The sequence below is a fragment of the Staurois parvus genome, unplaced genomic scaffold (genome assembly GCF_062004578.1).
Source record: "Staurois parvus isolate SC_StPar_1 unplaced genomic scaffold, SC_StPar_1.0 ptg001046l, whole genome shotgun sequence".
NCBI classification, from domain to species: domain Eukaryota; kingdom Metazoa; phylum Chordata; class Amphibia; order Anura; family Ranidae; genus Staurois; species Staurois parvus.
The window spans coordinates 509,512-527,500 of record NW_028318842.1 but is presented as its reverse complement, the minus strand read 5'-3'; the positions used below and the strand labels follow the sequence as shown (position 1 = coordinate 527,500).

General features: G+C 41.9%; 1 protein-coding gene across 1 annotated transcript in view; it reads right to left on the bottom strand.

The window, feature by feature from the left end:
* LOC149440907 (vomeronasal type-2 receptor 26-like) overlaps positions 1-17,989 on the bottom strand; it is a 70,935-nt gene that overhangs the window by 7,986 nt on the left and 44,960 nt on the right. Inside the window, exon 2 of the mRNA XM_089657997.1 lies at positions 9,905-10,028. Within this exon, the coding sequence (XP_089514123.1) occupies positions 9,905-10,028 (124 nt within the window). The remainder of the gene's footprint in view (positions 1-9,904; positions 10,029-17,989) is intronic.

The following is a 17,989-nucleotide window of genomic DNA, read 5'->3' as shown; positions in this document are numbered from 1 at the left end:
ATATCCCCCCTTATGTATTATACATGGAGATCATATCCCCCCTTATGTATTATACATGGAGATCATATCCCCCCTTATGTATTATACATGGAGATCATATCCCCCCTTATGTATTATACATGGAGATCATATCCCCCCTTATGTATTATACGTGGAGATCATATCCCCCTTATGTATTATACATGGAGATCATATCCCCCCCTTATGTATTATACATGGAGATCATATCCCCCCTTATGTATTATACATGGAGATCATAACTCCCCTTATGTATTATACATGGAGATCATATCCCCCCCTTATGTATTATACATGGAGATCATATCCCCCCCTTATGTATTATACATGAGGATCATATCCCCCCCTTATGTATTATACATGGAGATCATATCCCCCCTTATGTATTATACATGGAGATCATATCCCCCTTATGTATTATATATGGAGATCATATCCCCCCTTATGTATTATACATGGAGATCATATCCCCCTTATGTATTATACATGGAGATCATACCCCCCCTTATGTATTATACATGGAGATCATATCCCCTCTTATGTATTATACATGAAGATCATATCCCCCCTTATGTATTATACATGGAGATCATATCCCCCTTATGTATTATACATGGAGATCATATCCCCCCTTATGTATTATACATGGTGATCATATCCCCCCTTATGTATTATGCATGGAGATCATATCCCCCTTATGTATTATACATGGAGATCATATCCCCCTTATGTATTATATGTGGAGATTATATCCCCCTTATGTATTATACATGGAGATCATAACTCCCCTTATGTATTATACATGGAGATCATATCCCCTCTTATGTATTATACATGGTGATCATATCCCCCCTTATGTATTATACATGGAGATCATATCCCCCCTTATGTATTATACATGGAGATCATATCCCCCTTATGTATTATATGTGGAGATTATATCCCCCCTTATGTATTATACATGGAGATCATATCCCCCCTTATGTATTATACATGGAGATCATATCCCCCCTTATGTATTATACATGGAGATCATAACTCCCCTTATGTATTATACATGGAGATCATATCCCCCTTATGTATTATACATGGAGATCATATCCCCCTTATGTATTATATGTGGAGATTATATCCCCCTTATGTATTATACATGGAGATCATAACTCCCCTTATGTATTATACATGGAGATCATATCCCCTCTTATGTATTATACATGGTGATCATATCCCCCCTTATGTATTATACATGGAGATCATATCCCCCCTTATGTATTATACATGGAGATCATAACTCCCCTTATGTATTATACATGGAGATCATATCCCCCCTTATGTATTATACATGGAGATCATAACTCCCCTTATGTATTATACATGGAGATCATATCCCCCTTATGTATTATATGTGGAGATTATATCCCCCCTTATGTATTATACATGGAGATCATATCCTCCCTTATGTATTATACATGGAGATCATATCCCCCTTATGTATTATACATGGTGATCATATCCCCCTTATGTATTATACATGGAGATCATAACTCCCCTTATGTATTATACATGGAGATCATATCCCCCTTATGTATTATACATGGAGATCATATCCCCCTTATGTATTATACATGGAGATCATATCCCCCTTATGTATTATACATGGAGATCATATCCCCCTTATGTATTATACATGGAGATCATATCCCCCTTATGTATTATGCATGGAGATCATATCTCCCCTTATGTATTATACATGGAGATCATATCCCCCCTTATGTAGTATACATGGAGATCATATCCCCCCTTATGTATTATACATGGTGATCATATCCTCCCTTATGTATTATACATGGAGATCATATCCTCCCTTATGTATTATACATGGAGATCATATCCCCCCTTATGTATTATACATGGAGATCATATCCTCCCTTATGTATTATACATGGAGATCATATCCTCCCTTATGTATTATACATGGAGATCATATCCCCCCCTTATGTATTATACATGGTGATCATATCCCCCCGTATGTATTATACCTGGAGATCATATCCCCCCTATGTATTATACATGGAGATCATATCCCCCCTTATGTATTATACATGGAGATCATATCCCCCTTATGTATTATACATGGAGATCATATCCCCCTTATGTATTATACATGGTGATCATATCCCCCCTTATGTATTATACATGGAGATCATATCCCCCTTATGTATTATACATGGTGATCATATCCCCCCTTATGTATTATACATGGAGATCATATCCCCCCTTATGTATTATACATGGTGATCATATCCCCCTTATGTATTATACATGGAGATCATATCCCCCCTTATGTATTATACATGGAGATCATATCCCCCCTTATGTATTATACATGGAGATCATATCCCCCCTTATGTATTATACATGGAGATCATATCCCCCCTTATGTATTATACATGGTGATCATATCCCCCTTATGTGTTATACATGGAGATCATATCCCCCCTTATGTATTATGCATGGAGATCATATCCCCCCTTATGTATTATACATGGAGATCATATCCCCCTTATGTATTATACATGGAGATCATATCCCCCTTATGTATTATACATGGAGATCATTTCCCCCCTTATGTATTATACATGGAGATCATATCCCCCCCTTATGTATTATACATGGAGATCATATCCCCCCTTATGTATTATACATGGTGATCATATCCCCCTTATGTGTTATACATGGAGATCATATCCCTCCCTATGTATTATACATGGAGATCATATCCCCCCTTATGTATTATACATGGAGATCATATCCCCCCTTATGTATTATACATGGTGATCATATCCCCCTTATGTGTTATACATGGAGATCATATCCCCCCTTATGTATTATACATGGAGATCATATTCCCCTTATGTATTATACATGGGGATCATATCCCCCCTTATGTATTATACATGGAGATCATATCCCCCTTATGTATTATACATGGAGATCATATCCCCCCTTATGTATTATACATGGAGATCATATCCCCCCTTATGTATTATACATGGAGATCATATCCCCCCTTATGTATTATACATGGAGATCATATCCCCCTTATGTATTATACATGGAGATCATATCCCCCCTTATGTATTATACATGGAGATCATATCCCTCCCTATGTATTATACATGGAGATCATATCCCCCTTATGTATTATACATGGAGATCATATCCCCCCTTATGTATTATACATGGAGATCATATCCCCCCTTATGTATTATACATGGAGATCATATCCCCCCTTATGTATTATACATGGAGATCATATCCCCCCTTATGTATTATACAGGGAGATCATATCCCCCTTATGTATTATACATGGAGATCATATCCCCCCATTATGTATTATACATGGAGATCATATCCCCCCCTTATGTATTATACATGGAGATCATATCCCCCCTTATGTATTATACATGGAGATCATATCCCCCCTTAATCTCCTCTTTTAAGTAGAGGATACATTCAATTCCTCTAATCTTTCCTCGTAGCTGAGCTCCTCCATGTCTTGTATCAGTTTGGTTTCCATTCGCTTTTTTTTTCCTCCAGTTCCCCAATGTTCTTTTTGTTAATTGGTGCCCAAAACTGAACTGCATATTCTAGTTGAGGTTTTAATAATGATAATAATACAAGAGAGGATTTTGCTCGCTTTAGAACCCGCAGTTTGCATTCCATTATTAAGCTTGTGATCTACCAGAACCCCTAAATCCTTCTCCACCATTGACCCCCCAGTTGTACCCCCCCAGTATGTATGATGCATATTCTTATCCCCCAAGTGCAGAACCTTACATTTATCAACAGTAAACCTCATTGGCCCCATAGTCCCCCAATTACACAGAGCATTGAGGTCGGCTTGTAAGTTGGAGACATCCTGTAAGGACGTTATTCCCGGCACAGCTTGGTGTCATCTGCAAACACTGAAATGGGATTTATAATCCCAAATCCTATATTGTTTATAAATATATTAAAAAGTAAGGGTCCCAACACTGAACCTTGGGGTACACCACTAATAACACTGAACCTTGGGGGACCCCACTAATAACACTGAACCTTGGGGTACCCCACTAATAACACTGAACCTTGGGGGACCCCACTAATAACACTGAACCTCGGGGTACCCCACTAATAACACTGAACCTTGGGGGACCCCACTAATAACACTGAACCTCGGGGTACCCCACTAATAACAGTGAACCTTGGGATACCCCACTAATCACGCTGAACCTTGGGGTACACCACTGACACCCCTAGACCATTCAGATTATGAATCATTAACCACTACTCTGTGAATACGATCTTTTAGCCAGTTTTCTATCCATTTACATTCTGATTTTTCCAGCCCATAGACTTTACCTTACACATTAGCCGTGTGTGGGGAACTGTGTTCAAGTATACCACATCCCCTGCCACCCCTCTGTCCAAGTATACCACATCCCCTGCCACCCCTCTGTCCAAGTATACCACATCTACCGCCACCCCTCTGTCCAAGTATACCACGTCCACTGCCACCCCTCTGTCCAAGTATACCACGTCCACTGCCACCCCTCTGTCCAAGTATACCACGTCCACTGCCACCCCTCTGTCCAAGTATACCACGTCCACTGCCACCCCTCTGTCCAAGTATACCACGTCCACTGCCACCCCTCTGTCCAAGTATACCACGTCCACCGCCACCCCTCTGTCCGAGTATACCACGTCCACAGCCACCCCTCTGTCTGAGTATACCACGTCCACAGCCACCCCTCTGTCCAAGGTTTTGCTCACCTCCTCATAAAAAGAAATCAGATTTGTGTGACAACTTCTGTCTTTCATGAATCCATGCTGTCTGTTGCTTACAATATTTGTTTCCAGCAAGAACTCATCTATGTGTCTTTTATTAAACTCTCCAGTATCTTCCCAACTATAGAAGTTACACTAACAGGTCTATAATTACTTGGGAAAGATTTTGACCCCTTTTTACGCCAATCCAGTGGTACTATGTTAGTCATTAAAGAGTCTCTAAAAATGAGAAACAATGGCTGTGAAATGACAGAGCTCAATTCTTTAAGGCCCCGTGGGTGTCTGCCATCCGGTCCAGGGGCTTTATTCACCTTTATTCTGTCTAAATATTTTTGGATCATTTAAATTGTGAGCCAATGTGAATCATCTGGAGCTGTGTCAGTACCATCCCCCATTATGGACAGGAGCCCCCCATGCCCCTTTGTATACACAGAGCTGAAGAAGGGATTTCATACATTGTCCTTCTCTTTGTCCCCAGTCACCCCCTCTAGATGGTTCTGTAAAGGGCCTACATACTACAGACTGGACCTTTTTACTATTAATATATTTGAAATTTTTTTGGAGGTTTGTTCTGCAATTTTTGGCCTCCCTGAACAGATGAGTTTTCAGGGATCACCTAAAGGGGATAGCCAGACAGATTGAGGTCAAGAATTCCAGAGGATGGGAGAGGAGGAGGCAAGGGATCTTGAGAGCAGGAGATCATGAGAGGAGCGGAGAGGATGGTTTGGGAGATATCTGTATACAAGACTGGTGATGTAGCTGGGGGTAGAGTTGTGAATAGCTTTGCATGTTGTTGTTGTTAGCATTTTGAATTTCAATCGGAAGCCAGTGGAGGGATTGGCAGAGAGAGGTGGCAAACAGCGAGCAGTTGGTAAGGTAGTTGATCCTGGCAGCAGCATTCATGATAGACTGGAGAGGGAATAGCCTATGGAGAGATCGGTATATGAGAAGGGAGTTTCAAAAGTCAAGGCAAGATATAATAAGGGAGTGATTGAGTAGCTTGGTGGTTTCATTAGTCATTTCATTAGTTAGAGGATCAAGTGCATCCACTGAGGATGAGAGTGAACTGTTGTAGACAGAGGAGGCCGGGTCAGGACAGGAAATGGGAGAGATTTTGTCATAGAGGTGGTCAGTAGCAGAATAGAAAAGAGAAGGGTGAAGGCTTCTACAAGTAATCATTTGCTGCTTGGGGGGATAGGTGGTTGAAAACAAGTATACTGTGAAACTGATGAGGTTGTGATCAGAGAAAGGACAGGGGGTGTTGGTGAAGTTGCCAGGAGTGCAGAGATGGGGTTATACAAGGCCAAGCGTATTACCATCAGAGTGAATGTCCATTGTGTTCTCATGAACACACTGTACACCCAGAAACATTAACAGCCCATATCTCAGTGATCACCAAAGAAAGGAAAGATCCCACTCGATGCGCCAACTAAAGGCCTATTTCTCTGCTCAAGCTTGATCCGAACTATTCACTAAAATCTTAGCTACCCATCTGATTCCTTATCTTAATAACATTATCCATTATGACTGGGTGGGCTTTATGCCAGACAGAGAGGCATGTGATGGTATGATCCGAAGACTTAATGTTATACATTCTGTCCTGCCAGGGACTACTCCAACTCTCCTTCGTTCTACTGATGTGAAAAGGCCTTTGACAGGGTGAATTTGTCCTTCATCAGGGTCACAAGACATGGGCCTTAGTCCAACTATGAGAACGTGGACTGAGTCACAGCACAGGTGCTAATGGATTGCTCTTGTCTCCTTTCCCTGTTACAAATGGTACAAGACACGGTTGTGCCTTTTCACCTCTCATTTTCCTTTTAATGTGTGAACCATTTCTACAATATGTTAGGAGTAAGCAGAACATTCATAATATCTTGACTGGGCATAAATGCCATAAGGTCTCTACCTATGCAGATGATTTGCTCTTTTTTAGCAGTTAACTGGATGTCACCATTCCCAACTTGATGGCTGAATTTAGACGTTATGGTGAATTATCTAATTTTCAAATAAATTATCAGAAGTCTGAGGCACTCAGCTTGAACCTGTCGGAGGTCATGCTACAGAGACTCAAATCCTTTGCTTTTAGGTGGCCATTTTCCAGAGGGTGGGAGAGGGTCTAGAGAAGTTCTGGAGGTGAGTGTGGGAGGAGGTAACTGGAGAGCAGGAGGTCTTGGGAGGAGAGGACAATATTTGCAGATGAGGTTGGTGATGTAGCTGGGGGCAATGTTGTGGATGGCCTTGCATGTTGTGGTTAGTATTTTGAATGTATATGTTGGGTTAGTTGAAGCCAGTGAAGAGATAGGCAGAGGGGCAGTAGCCATGGTTTGGATAGTAAGATGCATTAGTCTGGCAGCAGCATTCATAGCAGACTGAAGGGGGGATAACCAGTGTAAGGGTAGGCCAGTGAGAAGGGAGTTGTAGTCAAGTTGGGAAATAATCAAGGAGTGAATAAGCTGTTGTGTGGTGTCTTTAGTCAGGAAGGGGAGAATTCTAGAAATGTTTTGGTGTTTGAGGCAGCAAAATTTAGCCAGATATTGGATGTGGGGATGAAGGAGAGATCAGAGTCTAGGATTACACCTAGCACCATTAAGATTACTCCTGGCATGTGTGGAGGGACCATTGGTTGTGCCGTTGATCTCAATGGTAAAGTCATGGGGAGGGAATACAGAAGGAGGAACTATTAGAAGCTCAGTTTTAGAAAGACTGAGTTTGAGGTAGTGGTGTGACATCCATACTGATATGTCACTTAGTAAATTTGTGATCTGTAAGGGGATTGAGGGGGTGAATTGAGAAGTTGAGAGATAGATCTGGGTGTCAGCAGCATAGAGGTGGCATTGAAAGCCACTGGAGGTTATCAACTGGCCTATGGAAGAGATATAGAGAGATAAGAGGAGGAGCCCAAGGATGGAGCCTTGGGGGACCCCAACAAAATGAGGAAGAGGAGCAGAGTAAATGGTATTGTATGTGAGACTAAAAGTGCACTGAGATAGGTACCAGAATAACCAGGAAAGAGCAGAGTCATGGAGGCCAAGGGAGTGGAGTTTGTTGAGGACGAGTGGGTGGTCAACTGTGTCAAAGGCAGCAGAAAGGTCTAAGAGTATGAGTATGGAGTATGGCCGTTGGTTTTAGCAGTTAAAAGGTCATTGGTGAGTTTTAATAGAGCTTTTTCAGTGGAACATTGCGGGAGGAAGCAGGACTGTAGGGGATTGAGAAGGTTGTTGTGAAGGAGGTAGCAACTCATACCACTGTGGATAAGGAATTCAAAAAGCTTGGAGGCAAATGGGAGCAGGGAGATGGGTCTTAGGATATTCAAACAGGTGGGGTCCAGTGAGGATTTTTTAAGTATGGGGGTGGTTAGTACATGTTTGAGCGTGGAGGGAAATGTACTTGAAGAGAGGGAAAGGTTGAAGATGTGGGTTTGAGAGTTTAGGATGGAGCAGGAAGGTGGTCATAGTAATTGAGAGAGGGCAGGTCCAGGGGAAAGGTGGGCAGAGGAAAGGAGTTTGGCAACTTCCTCAGTGGTAACAGGGTTGAAGGAGGAGTGTGGTGTTGGACTTGGTGAGTTGGTTGGGAGAGAAAGCTGGATGCTGGCTATCTCATGACGAATTGTGTTGATTTTGTTATTGGAATGATTGGCAATATCCTGGGCAGTAAGCTAGTTGGTGGCTGGAGGCAGTGTGGGGTGAAGTAAGGAATTAAAGATAGAAAAGAGTTGACAGGATTTGGATGAGAGGGTTTTGATGAGACTTGTGTAGTAGGTTTGTTTAGCAGTATGGAGGCAGGAGCTGTATTTGAGAAGGAGGGATTAGTAGAGGGTGAAGTCTTTCAGGGATTTAGTTTTACTCCATACTCGCTCAAGAGCATGACTGCATCTCTTGAGACTTCTGGTGTCATCTGTTTGCCAGGGTTGTGACAGGTGAGGCCTGGTTCTGCGTGTAGTGAGAGAAGCATGGTGTCCAGGAAGGATGACAGAATGTTGTTGTAGTCAGAAGTGCCCAGGTCTGGGAAGGACAGGGGAGCCATTTTATCATAACGGCAGTCAGTAGCAGGATGAAGAAGGGAAGGGTTGAGGTGGCCAAGTTTCCTGTGGGTAACCATTTGATGGTTGGAGGCATGGGAGGTAGGAGACAGGGAAAGTGTGAAACTGAGAAGGTTGTGGTCAGAGAGAGGAAAAGGGATTTTGGAGAGGTTACAGGGAGTGCATAAGTGGGAGAATGCGAGGTTGAGGGTGTTGCCATTGGAGTAAGTGGTGGTTTGTGTCCATTGTATTAGGTTAAATGAGGAGGTTAAGCTGAGTAGTTGAGAAGTGGCTGAGGTGTTAACATTGATTGGACTGCTAAAGTCACCAAGGATGATGGTGGGTACTTCAGAGGAAAGTGGGGTAGCCATGTGGACAAATCATTGAGAAAGTGTGACACAGGGCCAGGAGGCCAGTAAATGACTGCAATCCTCAGATAAACTGGAGAAAAAAGACAGTAAAAATTTAAATTCAGCCAAAATGTATTCTGCTCCGTGTCTTTGGCGGTGATCAGTGATTTATAGCAGGACTGCAGAAGGCATTCTGATATTGGGGGGAATTGACTTAGTGTCTGTGACATCCCCAATGACACCAATACAGTGATCAATGCTAATAAAAAGCACTGACACTGTACTAATGGCACTGGGCAGGAAGGGGTTAACATGAGGGAAGATCAAAGGGTTAACTGTGTGCTGTGTGTTTCACTGTAGCACACTGCTATGCAGAGCCATACAAAGCAGTGTGCAGGAGCTGACAGAGGAGAGATATGTGTTGTTTATACACAGGTCTCTCTCCTGTCGGATATACTCGGCGATCACCGGGTGGCGGCAAGTAATCACCCACCAGGACTCGGTGATTGACAGCCGAGGCTGTGAATGGCGGCGCTACCCGGAACTGCAAAATCACATATACACATATATATATATATATACATACATACACACACATGACTTTGCGCACCCGTTCCGAGCTGTAGCAGTATTACATTGGTAAAGTCTGCCGAGTCCAACAATAACTAACAAATACAAACTGTACCGGAAATGTTGGATATCTCTCCTTCTGGACACGGGGAACACTCATAGCAGCATTTATGTCTGGAAGAGCCAAACTTTTTTCTGCTGCCGGGTAAACAGGGATCTGAGCATCGAGATATCAGAACCTGAAATCAGAAATTATTATTATTATCATCATTATTATTATCATTTTTAAATGTAAATGTCCATCATCCCTCAAGAGACTCAACAATCTAAGTGTAACAAATAGGAATAAGGTTCAGGTTTGCTTCTAATATGGGTCAAAATCTGCAGATCTGAGATCCTCTTGGGGGGCAGTATTTCGGGGTTTTCATTTATCTGGGGCATTCAGTCACGTTAAAAACCAGAGTTTTTCAGCTTTTTTTAGAATTTTTGCATTAGTGTTTAGCGGCATTTTTCCGCATTTGTGTTTCTTACAAAAAAACGTTGGGCATCAAAAACACCGGTTTGCGATGTTTTACTGCATTTTGGCACGTTTATCAGTGTTACGGGGTTTTTACAGCTAAAAAACTCCTTTAGAAACCCCGCTAGTCCTGTTTTTTTTTCAGCCAAAAAATGTTGATTCCAGTCTGTGTGTACGGACACATAGGATAACATGCTGGGGGGTTTACTGGTTGCAGAGAAAAACCTCAAAAGCCAAAAACAGCCGCTGTAAAAACGTCCCGTATGCAGGAGGACTTATGGCATGCTGATGGGACCTCTATTTTAGGTTAAACTGCTTTTTTAGTGCAAAGCTTCCCTTTAACCCCTTGACTCCGACGTCACACAAATACGTTGCTTCACAGAACTGGGCTGTTTTCCGTGGGGCCGCATATTTGTGTACCTGTCTTTTTGCTGGGAGCGCGCAGCACGGCGCACTCCCAGTCACAAAGACCTCGGTGTCACCGAGAGCCCCGGGTCCCATTCTAGCAATCAGGACACGGGTCTCCCGATTCTGGGTCACATGATCACTGTTATAGCTTCTGATTGGCTATCACAGTGATTAGTCTCTGTGCAACTCGTCCCCCTTGTTTTTTTCCCTTTCTCTATGAATGGTGGAGAGAGATACATTGTATCATTATATACATTCCATTATACATTGTATCATTATATACATTATATTATACATTGTATCATTGTATACATTCCATTATACATTGTATCATTATATACATTTCATTATACATTGTAATATTATATACATCCTATTATACATTGTATCATTATATACATCCCATTATACATTGTATCATTATATATGTTCAGTTATACATTGTATCATTATATACATTCTATTATACATAGTATCATTATATACATCACATTATATATTGTATCATTATATACATCTCATTATACATTGTATCATTATATACATTATATTATACATTGTATCATTATATACATCCTATAATACATTGTATCATTATATACATTCCATTATACATTGTATCATTGTATACATTCCATTATACATTGTATCATTATATACATCCCATTATACATTGTATCATTATATACATTCTATTATACATTGTATCATTATATACATCCCATTATACATTGTATCATTATATACATCCTATTATACATTGTATCATTATATACATCCCATTATACATTGTATCATTATATATGTTCAGTTATACATTGTACCATTATATACATTCTATTATACAGTGTATCATTATATACATTCTATTATACATTGTATCATTATATACATCCTATTATACATTGTATCATTATATACATCACATTATATATTGTATCATTATATACATCCCATTATACATTGTATCATTATATACATTATGTTATACATTGTATCATTATATATATATATATATATATATATATATATATATATATATATATATATATATATATATATATATATATATATATATATATATATATATATATCCTATAATACATTGTATCATTATATACATCCTATAATACATTGTATCATTATATACATTCCATTATACATTGTATCATTGTATACATTCCATTATACATTGTATCATTGTATACATTCTAGTATACGTTGTATCATTATATACGTTCAGTTATACATTGTATCATTATCTACGTTCAGTTATACATTGTATCATTATATACATTCTATTATACAGTGTATCATTATATACATCCTATTATACATTGTATCATTATATACATCACATTATATATTGTATCATTATATACATCCCATTATACATTGTATCATTATATACATTCTAGTATACATTGTATCATTATATACATCACATTATATATTGTATCATTATATACATCCCATTATACATTGTATCATTATATACATTCCATTATACATTGTATCATTATATACATTCTATTATACATTGTATCATTATATATAGTCTATTATACATTGTATACATCCTATTATACATTGTATCATTATATGCAATCTATTATACATTGTATCATTATATACATCCTATTATACATTGTATCATTATATACATTCTAGTATACGTTGTATCATTATATACGTTCAGTTATATGTTGTATCATTATATACATTATATTATACATTGTATCAGTATATGCATTTTATTATAATTGTATATTGTGTCCTCACTGCTCCCTTCACCCCTCTACGGCACCCACCACCTCCTCCTATTACTCCACTCTCCCACTGACCCGAACACCTCCACTAGTAGTTTCTCACACTCCTGCACATCCCGCTCCCATGCCAACTTTCTCCTCCTCCTAACTGCGGGGGACATCTCCCCGAATCCTGGCCCTCCACCACCTTCCTCACCCGCACAGCACCCTCCCGCCTCCACGTCCTACCGCAACCCCCGCAACTTAGTATCTGACCCCCTGCTAACTAAAATTTCCCCCCATTTTCATGTGCACTCCTGAACGCCCGATCGGTGTGCAACAAGCTTACTGCCATCCACGACCTCTTTGTTTAACGTACTTTTCCCAATCTAGAACAAATAGAAATATAATAACTCAATTATTCTATTAAGATCCAACTCATCCATACATATTTTAGTACTGTTACTAAGCAAATATTAGATATTAGGTTAAGGAAAGCTTCTAACAATGGCGTTCCCCTGAATATTGTGTCTGATCGAGGAGTGCAGGTCACATCCAAATTTTGGAAAGCTCTGTGTGAGGCATTAGAGATCGAGTTACGCTTTTCTTCTGCTTATCACCCGCAGACAAATGGACAAACGGAAAGGACAAATCAAACTCTGGAGCAATATCTCCGATGCTTCTCCTCATATTCACAGGATGACTGGGCATCACTCCTTCCTTTAGTGGAATTTGCGTGTAATAATTCCAGCCATTCCGCCACCAAGCAATCCCCCTTTTACTCTAACTACGGATACCATCCCTCCTTTCTTCCAGAAATACCAGTGGAGGCTGCTGTTCCGGCGGTACAAGAAAGGATGGAGTTCCTCAGGAGGAACGGCAAAGTGTCACAGAAAACAATTTCTGAAGCTCAGGTGAGCAACTAAAAATTTTTTGATAGAAAGAGAACGGGCAACTTGAAACTGAAACAAGGGGATAAAGTCTGGCTGTCCACGGCTAATCTGAAATTAAGTTGTCCATCAAGGAAGCTTGGTCCAAGATACCTGGGACCATTTACCATCAAGAGAAGGGTTAACCCTGTGGCATTTGAATTGGAACTACCGGCTAACTTGAAGATTCACCCGGTATTCCACTGCTCTTTATTAAAACCACACATCCCAAGTGGGTTTCCCAACCGGAATTCGGAGCCACCTGCTCCACTGCTAGTTGAGGGAAATGAAGAGTACGAGGTTGAGGCTATCTTGACTTGTAGGAAGAGGGGCGGACAGACCCAGTTCCTCATAAAATGGAAGGGTTATGGACCAGAGAATAACTCCTGGGAACCGTCCACTAATGTCCATGCCTCACAGATAGTGCAAGCCTACCTCCATCGTCATCCTGAGAAACGAGCCCTAGTGGGCATCTGGAGGCTGCCCCTAAGGGGGGGGGGGCAATGTAAGGGATTTCCAGCAAGAATCACGATCGGGAACGCGTACGCGCAAAGGAGATCCCGCAGAAGAATTTCCGGTTGTGCGCAGGCGTGCAGAAATGCGCAATCACGCACATGCACGCACGCGTGCACATGCACGGCAAAGATTGGCACCAGACGGGCTCTTTAAGCCTCTGCTCAGATTCAGTGCTGACTGGTCTTCAGCTCCCCCACGTGTCCTGCTTGCTCCTGTTTGATTCCTTTGTTGCTGACTCGGCTTGTTCCTGACCCGACTCTGATTACTCTCCTGCTCCTGGTTCCTGGTTCCTGACTTGGGCTCTGATCCTGACTTTGGCTTTTCCTTCTGACCCTGTACTGTGCTGCCTTACTGTTATGACCGCGGCTATCCTACGATTCCGCTCCAGTCCTGTGTCCTTGCTACCTACCTTCCTCTGCTGTGCATCTGGCAAATCCACTGAACCTGCCTGGTCTATTTCTACGGTTCCCAAATCAGAGGATATCCTGCCTACCAAGGTCATCATCTGCAAGAGTCGCAAGCAACAACCACTGGCGCTCTTGTCCCCCTGGTCCCTAGACTCCCTCTGTTTCAACCTCAGCCGGGTCAGGGCTAGTGGCACAAGTGAGGACCACCTCGTCAATTCAGTCTCCCATCAGGTACGTGACAACAGCACAGTGATCCGACCAGGGAATTGGGAGGATGTCGGAGGCCAGTACTCGGTGGGGAAGAGCTAGCAGTCATAAAGATGTGATCTCTTCTTGAGAATGTCTTATGAGGGTGGGAATAGAAGGTATATTGGCGTTTTATGGGATTGAGTTCTCTCCATGTATCTATCATTGAGTAACATTGTAATATAGTTTAGAAGGTTTGTTTAGAGGTGACCAGAGGAGGGGGTTGAGGGGACTTATTCAGGAAGGGGTATATCGTGCAATTTGAATCTCCACAGACTAACAACGTGCCGCGTTTGTGATGGTCGATAACTGATAACACTGTTCAACAAATTTTTATTTTTTGCCAGTTTTGGAAACAAAAGGATCCATTTCTTAATGAATTTCACATTCTGAGTTCAAATATAACAATGAAATTTGTCAATTGGCTCTAGTTTTTCTGTAAACGGAAAGTTTTCTACTATAGGCGTAATGACTACATAATGCACAATAATTATATAGATAGATGTCTTTCCACAAATATAAAGCAAGTGATATGACTACATAACAAAGCCTAAATGGCAGAATATATTGCATAGGATTACCAAGAAAAATTATAGCCATAAGCGAAGTTGAATCATTTTAATACTTAGGATTCTCACTAGTTTTGTCTTCAGTTTGTGTCGGTTTTGCTTCTCTTGGCTTTTCTCTTGTATTCGAGGAAAGGGCTATCTCTTACAACTGCACATGACTACACGCTTCAGGTTCTTCCTCACTTGACTCAACCATGAAGGATTCTGGTGCTTTAGGAATTGGTAGCCCCTCTCCATGAGGAACTGGACGTATTGCCGATGGAATATTTGGATAGTGCACAGATAACTTTTTCTTCTTATTTAGCCCTTTTACAATTGGAGGCACCATACAAAAGTAACAATTACTAACATGATCTGTTGGCTCTCTCCAAATCATTGGCACAGCGAAAGGCATAGATGCCTTTTTTCCATTCAACCATTGCTCCAGTGCCGTCCCACAAGAATTGCAGCATATATGTGGTGCCCAGCTCTTGTCCTGGTCTCCTATCTTGCAGCCAAAATACAAGTTGTAGGCTTTCTTAATCATTCCTGTTATCCTCCTTTTTTGTGAGATAAAAGTTATTTCACCGCAGATATAGCAGAAATTATCTGCTTTATTCACACAAGTTCGAGGCATTACTGAGTAGCCTATATAAGCATAAAACCAAATGTAAAGACGAACTCCAATCAGCTACAGATACTGCAGCTTTTATGCAGGGAAGTGATGCAATTAAAGGCTAATATTGCATCATCTCAGTATACATGACATTTTCTATTGGTCACCAGTATCAATTGCGCAATATGCAGCTGAAGTTGCATCATAATTTTGAATGGCTTACGTCATTAGATGGGTGAATATATCATGGAAACTAGAGCCAATCAACATTTTTTAGGACCATTTTTGTTTTCAGCACCCCAAAATTATGTAAGATTAGCTAATTTTATGTCCAAAACTTTTTACCTGTTGAACAGTGAACAGTGTTGAATAGGTGGGAAAGAAATGGTAAGTGACCTTGGTTTGGGGCGTAATACGTGGTGATGGTGACTTCAAAGTCCAGAAGTTGCCCGGGGAGCAGGAGATAATAACCTTCAGGGTCTTTAATCTCAGTATGCAATGTGAAGGGCGTCGCACGGTTGAAGGCAATGAGTACCCCTCGACGTTTGTTAGCGGCGGAGGCTGTGTAGACCTGTGCGTAGCGGAGGCCAAAGAATTTGGGAGTGGAGGTAGGAGTATAGTGCGTCTCCTGGAGGGCATTGTATGATGCGAATGAACGGAATGCCTTGTTGTGCTTCTGCAGTATGTTAAGACCCTGAACATTCAGGATGAGAATGTTAAGGGAACCCATGGGGGGAGTGTGTGGTGATTCAGATAATAGAGCGGTACCAGCTGAGAGAGAATCTGGCAGTCTAGATGTAAGATTGTTGTGTGGGAGAAGGAGTTAGGCAAAGATGTGGAGTCATGTAGGGGAGAGGGGAGGAGGATAGGGCTAGGGAAGGGTATCAGGAGAGGGATATAGGGGGCCATACTTAGGCAAAGAAGTGGTCCCCGGGATCACCCGGGACTCAGCTGGTCTGGGGAGCGGTAATAGCCCAAGTGGTATCAAAAACGCGATACCAAAGGGGCTAGTGGTGAGTGTGCAGGTACGCTGGTTGTGGGGAAGACAGCATATAAACATGAATGTAGTAATGCGATCCTGGGGGGAGAAAGAACATCAGGATTGGCATACAGGAGAGTCAAGGGATCCTAGGGTCAGGTGGCATCGGTCGTCCAGGTAGGTCTACAGAGATGGGGGGACAAAATTTTCCATGCCACCAAAACCGAGGATCCTATACATAAAAAACAGGCATAATCGATTAAAGATTAAACCAACGAGTAATATATAAGGCACAACAAGCTCTTACCGATAGAGGAGAGAGAGTAGGACGGCCCTTGATATACGGTGCAGCAAGAAATTTTCCTCAATACAGGTTATAACATTGTTTTAAGAAAAAAGGGGGGGAGAACAGAAGAAGAAGTCAGAAGGACAGTATGAGCCCTGGGGGCTAACCTAAGGATATGGATACTTAGCATCTGCATTCAGGTGAGGGATGAGAGGAACAGACACCATGGGTGTCAACTACGAGGGTGGCGGAGTTCCACTTTGTTGAATGTAGGCTGTAAAGCGAGAGATGATTGATGAGATTCAGTCCATGGAATCTTGTGGAGATGGAGCAGGTGATGAAAAACGCCCTTGTTTGTGGGTATTGAGTTCACCGTTGGTGAGGTGTGTCGGGTGAGATTTCTGCGGTGAGCATGATGCTGATCGTCAGAGGCGTAGCTGGGGGGGCAGGGGGTACATATGTACCCGGGCACCAAGGTAAAGGGGCGCCAAAATGAGGTCACAAGATCACTGCAGCGGCTGCAGCAGACATGTCATCTGATACGTCTGCCATCTACAGTGAGCGGCCGGGAGAGGAGCGGAGAGGAGGGCAGTGAGCCGGGCATGTGCCGGAGGGGACGAGGGGAGATCCGAGCCGGGTGTGTAGTGCCACAGATGAAGGGGGAGCAATGTGATTGGGACGGGGGGTGTCTACATGGACCATATGAAGTGGGGGGGGGTGTCATGAGGTGGCTGATCATCCTCGGGTGCAAAATATCCTAGCTACGCCTCTGCTGATCGTCGTCTGGAGCTTTCTGATGGTGTTGTGTGAGGGTGCAGCTGGTGGTTCCGCAGGATGTCTTGAAGCTCATCAGGGGTCTTGCAGATGTGGTCTCAGGCCTGGTACTGGAAACGTACTGCGAAGGGGAAGCACCATTTATACAGTATGTCATGCTGTTGAAGAGCTTGTAAAGGTGGCTTCATGGCCCTTCCTTTGACGATGGTAGTGGGACAGAGGTCTT